Source organism: Papilio polytes, unplaced genomic scaffold (genome assembly GCF_000836215.1).
Source record: "Papilio polytes unplaced genomic scaffold, Ppol_1.0 DF822178.1, whole genome shotgun sequence".
In the NCBI taxonomy this organism is placed as follows: Eukaryota; Metazoa; Arthropoda; class Insecta; order Lepidoptera; family Papilionidae; genus Papilio; species Papilio polytes.
In genome coordinates this window covers 3926233-3938311 of record NW_013527026.1, presented here as the reverse complement: position 1 = coordinate 3938311, position 12079 = coordinate 3926233, and the positions used below count along the sequence as shown (strand labels likewise).

At 34.3% G+C, this 12079-nt stretch overlaps 2 protein-coding genes across 3 annotated transcripts in view; one reads left to right on the top strand and one right to left on the bottom strand.

Annotated features, from left to right (window-relative positions):
* Positions 1-12073, bottom strand: part of LOC106106640 (protein decapentaplegic) — a 17005-nt gene extending 4932 nt beyond the window's left edge. Inside the window, exon 1 of one of the 2 annotated variants that reach the window (XM_013287258.1) lies at positions 12034-12073. Coding sequence is in view for 1 of the 2 variants with exons in the window: in XM_013287257.1 (XP_013142711.1) it covers positions 4027-4111 (85 nt within the window). In the remaining variant the exon portion in view is untranslated. Of the gene's footprint in view, positions 1-4026; positions 4135-12033 lie in introns of those variants that run through there. The other variant, XM_013287257.1, reaches the window with a different exon arrangement.
* Positions 1-12079, top strand: part of LOC106106639 (T-cell activation inhibitor, mitochondrial) — a 46650-nt gene that overhangs the window by 28846 nt on the left and 5725 nt on the right. The gene's annotated exons all lie outside the window — the stretch shown is intronic.

The window sequence follows — 12079 nt, the reverse complement described above, 5'->3', positions numbered from 1 at the left end:
ATTTTTTGTTATTTCATTCGTAATCCGTAATCCGTCGGTTAAATGATAACCAATTAGTATTTTCTAAGAACAAAAAAGTGTTAAGCGCCGCTGTTCGTTTGCACCGTGACTCATGACAGCTTATTGTCTGTAAAATTCCCACACACAATAATACCGATAACTCTATTTACTGGAACTTTATCACGCATTCAGTTATCATGGGATACAACTGTCCATAGACTGCGAGATTCTACTGTTTACAAAAAACTTAATAAGTGAATTTTTATGGGCTTATAATCAGAACCTGGATTATAACAATGGCTAATCATTGGAAAGTCAAAACCGATAAACACATTTATACATCTTAAAAATTAAAACCTCAATTAATTGGGTACTCGTATTCACATTTAACCGCTTTTCACAATACTTAAGGTGCCAGCTCCATTTTTATCAATTGAATTAGGAACATGCATAACAACGTGGAACTTTAACCTCCTGGTTTTGAGGCCGTGAGGTCGAGGTCGGCTTATCCTACGTTCATCATATCGCAGCCGAATACCGCAACGGCCTTGATAACATTACGCCAATTAAAATTCCTTCTCGCCATCAATTTGACGTAGAACCATCTACACAGAACGTTATTTTTTTTTAGAGATGTGAAATATCTGTGATTTGAGATTATCAAACAGTTTTCAAATAACAATATTATATTTACAATTTTTAGCAATGCATAAACATGCATGCATATAAAACGTACAATAAACGGACAAATTCAAGTGCAATGGTGATAACTTTACTAGCTATCGCCCGCGACTTAGTTCGGAGGGAATTTTAAAAAAGCAGTCTATATGTATCTATGTAAGATTTTATAGAGATCCATTCAGCAGTTTAGGAGACACAAACTAACAAACATACATTCAAGCTTTCGCATTTATAACATTAGTAGGATTTGTACGTATATCATACTAATACTAATATTATAAATGCGAAAGTTTAGATGGATGGATGTTTGTTAGAGTTGGTAGCCTAAACGGCTAAACGAATTTCGATGAAATTAGGTACAGATGTAGAGGATTGTCTGGAAAAACACAGGCTACTGACTTTTGTTTTTTTTTTTAATTCCACGCAGACGGAGTCGCGGGCGAAAGCTAGTATTGATATATATTCTCAATAGATGTAAATATATTCATCGTTGATAATTGTACAGGACATTATAACATCACATTTCTGTGTAATGTTGAAAGTTATTTATTAAATAGTGCTAATTATAATGAACGATAATTTATCGTCACGACACATAACTGACGTTATCGTTATTTATTGCGACGCTGTTATTGTTACTGACTCGCATGACATATTTAAAATTAGGCACATAGCAGTCAATTAATGTACTGAATTATAATTGTAACTATCAATTAGCCTTAGTAAAGACTTCTGACGGGGACCTCTTCAATTCAAAGTCAGCTAGACTCTGTCAATGTTTAGTGATATCACTTTAGATGCAGTTTCCGAGAAGTTTTAAATGAGTTTTATGTTACAGTATATAAATTAAAGTATAGAAAAAAAATGTTAAAGAAATGTAATTAAAAAAAATAACAGATGGTTAAAAAATAATCCTGGCTTATGTATATAAATGGCGACTTAATTAATTTCATCACCTTTTAAAAAATAATCTGTAAAATTAAATAATTTTACCATCTGTTAAAAAAATAATCCATGCTTATGAAAATAATTGCATGAAAATATATGCAAGTAATTATTTATGCGGTAACATAATTATTTTAACATAATACCGGCTTTGAAACAAGTTAATTGCATTAGAGCCACAGGTAATTTAAAATAATTAGCGCACAAAAGATCGCACGCGAAAAAAGGATTTACGAATTCCGTTCCGTATTCAAAATTTAGTATCCGTAATTAAAAATACAAAATAAACTAACAATAACGCACTGAACCGAACACGATAACGAAACAAAGGCTTAATCGATTTGCTAGGAATTTTCCATTTAAAATCAATACTGACTGACAGCTTTCTCACGTTTCTTAGATAACGAATAAACTTCCTATATTGTACGCAGGTGAGACAATCGCTGGGCATCAGATAAGCGTATAAGATAAATATTGCGAAGAGAAATGATCGTCGAATGCGTATCCGATGCGTGTTTGAGCGATGAGTGTACCGGCTAACAATGATTGAAAGTATGCTTCAGGTGGCGAGAGATTTTTATTTTGATAACGCGCCGCACGTGGCCCCGGCAGATGGCGGTTGTAAACTGTGTCATTTTTTATACGTTACCAAAGCCTAACTCAGCCGTAGCTGTGGCATACCGCATTAATTATGTTCGAAGGTGAATACGTGTGCTAGAGGCGCATTTATTTTTGAAACTTGTGTTAAGTAGAAATGTAGAGACCGGTAGAATTTTAGGGTTACCAAGAAAGTGAAATAAGTCTTAGGTTTTATAAATATACTCCCACATTTTCTCGTGTTGCCTTAGACTAGAGTGAACACTATACCCATCATACGCCTCCCTTGGAATTTCAGAAGTCATAACTAACCGAGGATCTACTAAACATTGTTTTTTTGTTGTTTGTAAAGATTCCTTGGAAGGTTTGCAGGGACATTAATAGCCGTTGAATAACAAAAAACGACAGCAAAGATTTTATTTTCTAGAGTAATATTTAATCACACTAATATTATAAATGCGAAAGTTTAGATGGATGAATGTTTGTTACAGTTTCTAGCCTAAACGGTTGGACGGATTTCGATGAAAATTGGTATAGATATAGGGGATAGTCTGAAAGAACACATAGGCTAATCGCATTTGTTTTTTTTTAATTCCACGCGGACGTAGTCGCGGGCGAAAGCTAGTCTAATATATAATAACATCGCTTTAATGGTCTTGTGCAAATTACTACATTTTTTTTTAAATAGTTAACTGCTTTAATTCACATTTGTCCTTAAATAAGTTGCAATTGACTGCAGCCCAGTTAAATACTAACCTACTTTTGATAGTTTACGAATGTTACCTTGTAAGCTTTGCACGTAGTGAACTCTAGTACAGTTTTCGTAAATTCTCTAAAATATATTAGAGGTGGACTTAAGGCTGTCGCCAGGTGGTTTAATTTTAGATGTACCTAGCAATTGCGCACGACTTCGCCCGCGTGAAAATAAAAAGTAATAAAAAGCAAAGCTTATGTTACTGATAGCGTGGCATTTTAATGGTGAAAGAATTTTTTAAGTCGGTGCAGTGATTTTAGAGTTATTTCAATAGATACAAATATACAAATCTTTACAATCTATAAGATTTGTACAGAAGAATAGCGAAGCAAACTTGATTTAGATGTATTTGTTAGTATATCATCATCATCATCATCATCATCATCACCAGCTCACTATATGTCCCCACCTAGGAGATCGGAGCATGTCTTGAAATATATTGTCGTCTACCTTATTCTCTTTAAGTAAAATAGAGACAACAATACTAGTTGTACAGGTTATACGTCTTTGGAAACTCGCAGTGGAACTGCCAGTCAGCAAACTTAGCAAGCGCTTAGCGGTTAAAAAAACAATTTATATCAAAGTTGTAATTGGTATGAAAACCCGGATGTAATCAAAGTGTGCTAAAGTTGTTTATAAGCTACACGGCTACTGTTTGAAGACTTGAAATCAATTTAAAACATGGTGTTATTTTCTCTCACAACATTTAATTGATTACGAACATGATTAATGTTTTTTTTTATCTTAAGTTCAATTAACACAAGTAAAATTTACTGAGGAAATAGAAAAAAACGTGTTATTGACCCCATACATGCAAACGAAACGATAAGAATATTGCAGTCTAAAAATTTGGACCATGAAAAATAATAAATATAGTCAATATTGTCATGAAGAAATTGTTCTTTTTTCATATAGGTACTGTAATGACTTAAACCTTTTCAGGTGTCATCTAAATATCTTGTTAATATAACCAGGGGTTTAAAAGCGTGTGGGGAACAAATACACAAACATTTTTATTTATTATTATGTGGAATAAAACTATAACAAACCTCCAAATTTAAACACACGAGCATATCTTGTACACAAACGACACACGCACAATGTCCACACAACTCGTTTTAAGAGTGCATGCATTAAATTGAAATTGCTGCGATGTGTTATCGTACCAGCCGCGGCTACCGAAGCCGTTACGCGCAAATAACGAACTGTTGTTCTTGTTTTTTTTTTCTCACTCATTTTTTTGGCGCGTGTCTCTCGCGGGCCGTTATACGTGTGCTGCCAGCGAAAGTTACAACTCGCTCGGAATTTTTATACCAGTTTTTCATCGAGATTTAGAATTCTTTTCGACCAGTATACACTGTTGCCATAGATATGTTTTTACAATTTGTATATCGATTTTTTTAATTTACAAAATGGCGTATGTTTAAACAACCTAAAGTTTGTTAAAGTCTTTTTAATATTTTCCTTCACGAAAATAACTAAATACATTAAAGTTATGAGAGCGTCATGATAATATCTGTCTCATATACTTACCCAGAAAAAAATTATAATAATTATAATTCATACATATAAATTAGGAAGTTTGAGAGTAGCCCCAGTGGTTTAGATAATAAGGAGTAAAGGGTTAGCGTGGTATGGGCATGTTATGAGAAGGGATGAATCACATGTAACAAGAAGAACGTTAGTTATGAATGTGGAGGGGAATACCAGTAGAGACATACATTGCGTGAAAAGTGACATGATCAAGAAGGGAGTAATGACTGAGATGACGGATGATAGAGTTATTTGGAGGACGAAAACCCGAAGTGCCGACCCTACGGGAGTAGGATAAGGCAGGGGAGATGATGATATAACTATAAGATATTTATTTCAAGTAATTGTAAGTAGATACATAAAGATAAAATAATACCTCTTAATTTCATAATAACTATAGGGTTCAAACTTGATCCATAATTTATGTCCGTCCTTAGCGATTACGAAATACGATTCCGCATCGCTTATCATGGCAGATGCTTTTAATTGATTTCACGAAAGGAATACTAGTTACAATATTCATACAGACATACATATCGATAAATTTTAACCATAAGTCATAAAATAATTTGTATGTCACGAGATAGTACTACGAATATTCCTTTAATATTTAGGACTTTAGTGAAAACTAACAATTTAACAAAAAGATCTAAATAAGTAAATTAATTACAGTCTTCTTGTTTGCGTTTTTTTTTTCATTAAGTATGATGCATTCATAACTACAATTTGGTCATTTAATTACAAATGTAATTAAAATAATGTTTGTTCAGCTCTACATTACACTGGATTGCGTAATAAAAAGTCTTGAATAATTAAATATTATGTTTAGTATATTAGGTTGAGAGTATGAGTACAAAACTAAACCATAACTGACCACTTGGAAAACTTGCCAACTGAAAAAAATAAATGTTATGCTTCAGCTACGAATAAAATCAGCTGCTACGAAAATATTAAGGTCGTAGCATTCTTCCACTAGGAAGAGTCCTAATGTTTTTTTGTTCTTTTAAATAGATAATAGTTAAATGTATTCAAGACAGAAAGAAATCTCGTATTATTTAAGAAGTTGCTTTAATGCTTCGAACAATTACAACTTAAAAGTAAACTTTCGTAGGAGACCTTCGTAGCACTAAATAGGTTAACTTTAATACCTGATTCTACATATTTTGGTTTAATATTATTAAAAATAAGGAATCGACCTGAATGTGTAGATTACACATTTATTTATGCATTTATGTTTCTTAGCTTTTATTACATTTCGATTAAATTGCTGTATCTGTTAGATGAAACTGTACACCGCGTATTTTCTTAGACTTTTTGTCCTGTTTATCAATGAGCAGAACATTTCCATTAATAACGTGACTTAACTGTTTACTGGAATACTCGGTGCGTAGTGTCATCTGCAATTTTCCTAACGATTTCCCGGCACAGGATAACTCAAAGACACCGCCGGTAGTAATTATACACAATCACGTGCGTAGCTTACAAATGGTTTAATGAATTTAAATAGGATCGGAATCAATTGATTCGGAATTACTCGGCCCATTACTATTCTACGCCGCGCTGTTGTTATGTAATGTGGAATATTTATTCCTACAATTGTCCAGGTGGTCACATTGTTTCTACAGGACGTAATTGAACGGTAAATGTAGATAGTCAAGAAATATACGTATTCTTGTTAATTATCTATATGCTGTTACGGATATGTACCCATAGACGTTCTGTTGCTACAATAGTACCAAATAAAAGTTATCACGGTATACTACGAATAATTACCGAAGGTAACTAACAGAATAAAATGTTACATATGTCAATAACATGAAAGTGCGACTAAACATTCTATAAAATATAAAAAATTCTCTACCATGATACTCTTTATTCTATAAGATTAATATGACTAGTAGTATACCTACTAGTATACTAGTAAATATTTCATAGTTGAAATTGTGATTTGGAATCATTTACAGTGAAAAGTCTTTAAGATCTTTTTGATTGTGGGAACATCGTTGTTTTATATTACAATGTAGAACGTACAATATGAAAACGGTACACATAAAGCATAAGGTAATGTGGCGATCGGTAGCCGGAGCCATGCCGTCTGCCACCCACGGCCCGCGTCCTGCCTTGACTCACCAATTCACGTCTCATGCACGTAATTAGCCCATTAGCACGCACGCACCGCTCAAATGTTTCAATTAGATCAACGACCGCCGGGAACGCTCGGCCAGATTACCCTTCCCCCGTGTCCTCTCCCCTTCCGTCATCGCTCCCCGTTTCAATGAAAACCGCGATAACTCGCTCCTCAGTAATTGACAGGACTCGCATTGTCTAGTTTTGTTAGCCGACATTTTTTGCACGAATTAGACGAGTGTATGCTTAGTTACGGGATGTAGTTTTTATATATGTGAACAATTTTTATGATAATAATCCATTTATGTACATAACCATGTAGTTTTTAACCGACTTCTCAAAAGATGGAGGTTATCAATTCGCTTGTATTTTTTAACGTATCGAGTTTGTGTTGGTAGAGCCCGCTTTAACATCTTCGCAATGGGCCGGCTCGCCCGGTGAAATACTACGACCACACAGAAAACACGCGTGAAGTGGAAGCAATTCCGCGTTTCGTCTGATGAGTGTGGTGCCAGAGGCCAAATTTTAGTCCCTTTCCCTTTCCAGCCTTTTCTTAAGAGGAAAGGATGGGAAGGAAAAGTGGATTTGACGGTGGAGGTGACGCATAGGAGAGGGAAATGTCCTCTTTATGTGCGTCTCCTCCTCCGTCAATTTAAGGTAGGCAACGCATCTGCAATTCCGGATGTTTATGGGCAGCGGTCGCTTTCCATTTTGGTGAATTCAGGTGGCCGTTTGCTAGTGTGCCACCTTATATTGTAAAAAAAAAACTACTGTTTGTCTATATGATGGCAGCAATGTTTCTTGTCCTATGGTCGAGTGTGAAAATAATAACATATAATCAGTGACCTACCTAAACTTTATGACGAGTAAGAACATTTTTAAGAGTATAATTAAGTGCATAACAATGGTTCCGTTTTAATTTTCTACTGATTAATATTAAATTTCGCTTCCTTGTAACGAAATGTAACACGAGTGTAACCCTTATGTGTATAGTAATAATGATCATTTCATTAGGTCAAGTCAAGTTGGAGTGGTGCAGGTTCCGATTGCATCGGTCGAAGCTTGCAATTGCATCGTTTGTTAGTGCGCGATATCAGCGTGTCAAATTGAAGGTCACAGTTGCATTCCGGAAGATGCAACTCGCGCGACCTGTTTGTTTATCTTGATATCTATACGTTTGTTACCGCATTTATCTCTTCCTTATTATGTAAAAAATTGCTGTAATTAAATAATTTGTTACGCAATACAAACTGTTTACAAATTATGTGTTGAAAAATACATACCCAAGTATGCCTATATTGGAAATTGAATTAACTACAATGTTGAATTGACACATGTTGACATCAATCTTTTTCTATTTGATAAAGCAAGTAATAACAAATGTTTCTGCGAATGTTTCGGCTGTAGGAACTCACCCACAACCGATAAATTAATAATTAATGGTCAGGATCAATGGGGTAGAAAAATGTAATAAACTGCAAGTATATTTTTTAGTCTAGACGGTAAATGTTACAATTTAGTACACAAAGTAGGTATAATTCTCGAATAAGTCGTTTATTGTAATAATGATCTTAATTAACAGAGCTAATTGTGAGCCTGTGTGTCGCTCTCGCAGTCAGATTGTTTAATTAACACAACACATGTACTCGCCTCACGCTTCACTCCCGATATGGCACGCAAAAGACGTCCATAATGTTCATACATGCGCTTGTTCTCTATAACGTCATTTGTTTTATTTTGCCTCCATGTAAGTAGATTTATTAATTATACACAATCTGATTCAATGTAGGAAGAATACAAAAATGGCTTAGATTCAACATCGCATGTCCTTAAGTTAAAGTCGAGTTATACGCCTCGTAGACTGTAGATAAAAATAGTTTACGATTTAAATCAGGCAAATTGTAATCAGTAATTAAAAAATAATAAAAAACAAACATACAGACGAATTGAGTACCTCCTTCTTTTGGGAAGTCGGTCAAAAAGGTCGCAAAAACTCAAAGTATTTTCATATCGTGTCTTTGACAATTTCTTATTATTAAATCTATTTTCCTTTCTTCTTCTATCCTTGAAAAATGAAGTCGATAATACATGAATGGCATGAATATATGATAATAAATATAAATAGTAAACTACGACAGAAAATTACTACGGAAAACTTTGAAACTTTTTCTGTTTTGCAAGTTTTTTGTTTTAAAATCGGCCGATATTGCAGACAGGAAAACTTAATCAAGTTTTAACAGCCAAAAACCAATTTACGAACACAATACAACAGGGAGGGGCATATCGCACGATTAACCTTAAGAACTAGTTATGTTAAATTCGTAGACAACTAAAAATAAAAATGAAACTGCGATTATCTATCATTTGTCTAGGCTTATCTATCGTATTGTAAATCTGATCGCTAAGTTAAGATTTTATTACTTGCTATTTAGTCGTAAATTTCTTGATAGTTGTATTAACCTCAATGATATTGTAAATAACTAACTATTAAACTATAATATTCAACAATATATTAATTAAGAATTTAATACCATACTATTGTAAACTAATAATTAAAATATAGAAAATAACACTATATGGCGATCAAAACTACTTAATTGTACATTCTAAAAAAATGCCTTGATTTAAACTCAACCTTTTATTATGCATTGTTTGATTCCAGGTAGAGTCTGTCTTGCAGTATAGTCTGGTTATATACTCTATGGGCTCCAGATATATCATCATCATCATCAGCCTTTATCTGCCCACTACTGGACAAAGGCCCTCCCCAATGCCTTCCACATAATACGGTCCCACGCTTTTCGCATCCAACCACAAAACATAGTTAGTATCTCCTATCTAAATTACAAAATAAGTACGAAAGACAGTATAAAACTGTAAAACGGACTCATCGGAACATAAGAGTAGTTGTAAACTACTTAAGTACTATAACTAGTAAAGAATATAGGAAGATACTTGCTGGGTACGATTCTAAGTCGCATTTGTACGTAAATACCGTTGGCCAGCGATGGTTTTTTCCATATAAATGCCATGCGAGGAAACTGAATGTTTATGGTGTTGTGTCTGAACTATAACATATAATAGATATCTATGGTTAGATATAACCATTCTAGTAAATAATATAATTAATGTAGACTTATTACAGGGTAGTTATTTTTCTATGTTAATACTTATAAATATTTTCACCTGTCAAATGGTCGCTTTCTATTTACGCAACGGGTAAACGAAATCGTACTGTTCCGTCGGCCTTCACAGTTTTAATTGTGCAACGCAAGTCGAGACTTTATCATTTATTTAAATTATGTGGTTGTATCGAACGGTGGCTAGCGTCTATAGGACCGGTTCACACACACAGCTACGCGGCGCTGTTGCTACTTGCTACACACGCCGCGCCGCCCGGGCTCGCTCGCCAACTCGCGGACGCCACGCAACTTGCCTTCTAAAGGGCTTCTAGCTCATCTATGTTTGACGTCAGAGTACTCACAGCCTTACAGGCTAATTATAGACTGCAAATTCCTAATATAGATACGCAAGCGAGGCTTAAAATACCCATTAAGCACGCTTCACGTCTTAGGAGTCAAGGAACGTTGCATCTAATGCTCACACTCCGCCTGGAAGTGGATTGGCAGGTTTATTTCTGTTCCACGAGACTTATATACGGAATTGGAATTCATCGAGATTTTAATCTCTCAACTTACTTTGATATAATAGTTTCATTATTACTGTGGATTTTCACTGCCGAAACATACATATGGACAAAACAGGCATTATCCCTATGCTTTTGTACAGGTATCTCCGCAGTGGAAATTCACGGTTAAGATATGTTGAAGATAATACATATCTGCTATTGGCAAGCCGTAATTGAAGAGGTGGTACAGAAGAGCAGTGGACCGTGCCCGACCGACCCATCGCGCTCCTACACGCTCTGATAACGACCAATCGCAGCCACCTTGAATATTATAACATGATAATGTTTTTAAAGTTCCTAGCAGTTCGTTGCATTTACCTAGATTTTTGTAATTCCATTCCACTTATAATAATTTCGATGGATGAAATATAATCAGTAGTTGTCAAAACTCATTTCCATGGCGGTTGATATTTCCGTTCAGGTTTTCTTAGCCAAAATAAACGTAGGAAAGTTTTAATAAAGTAATATTAATTATTACTTAATTTAATTGATAACACGTCATGATAAGCTAATTTTCATTTTTTACACTTATTAGGAAGAATATCCCAGACATAATAAACAGGTCAAGAACGTAACAGATTGTAATTCGTCTAAATTACCACAAGAATTTAAACATTGTGAAGCGTACGTGACTGGCGTATATTCATGGCCTATTTGCAATGTTTTTAAACTCTTGTTTTTTTTTACTTTGTACACTTGCATTATTATATGAAATCTGTCTGGTCCGATCAATTTATTTAGAACTTCTTTATTCATGTTTTCTCGGCTTACATTCATGATATGTAGAACTCAAAAACTTATTAATAATAAGTCGACCCAGCTGTTCTTGAACATAACCATAAAAATAAAATAATTTACGACCACTAACTAAGTTTTCCACTTCAACATTTATAACATTTAATTCTCAATGTCATATTGAAATAAAGTTTGATTTATGTATAAAGTTAATTAATAAAAGCGTTTATAAAAGATTTCCATGTCGACATTATATTATGGTCCTATGTTGTTTACATTGTTCTTTAAAGGTTCCCAAAAAGTGTATTTTGAATCTTATTGTATTACTGAAATATTTTAATCTTATTAAGTTGAGTTACCTTTATTATACAGAATAATATAAGTAATTAGACTTTTGGTAGAGCATCACTGTTTTAGGCGTCCACGGAAAGTTTTAATAAAAAATTTCATTAAGAAATGTAGAACTTTTAAAGTACTATACATCAATTTGCTTCCAAACAAATTTAATTATAATAAAACACATCTACCATAAGTTAATCTTGAATGATTTAGATGTAAACTTGACAAAATAAAATGGTAGGCGCTTTTTGCAATGTATGTTCACACGACACAGAACAGAACACAAAACAATAGATGGAGTAGAGATTGGTAAAAGGCAATAATTAACAAAAGGTAAATAAACAGATGAATTATTAAAGACACAAGGTATTGGTAACAAAACATGACATTTACATCGGGCGGTTTTTTAACGGACAGTACTGACTTCTCATGTTATGTACGTATCAAAGAAACCACTCAATACTGTTAAGAGGCTGTTTTTATAGTAAATTCAGAAAAGCTTTATGGATTATTAGTGTTAGTTGTAAACATAGGATGTAACTACCAGAGTTAAGGAAAATGTGCGAGCAGGCAGGAGCATTGAGAAGTGAACAGTGAGCAGCGAGCATAGACAAGTAAGGTACAGGTAACGTACGTGGATCATGGCACGTGGTGCGGGCGGAGAGCGCGCTGGCGCTGGG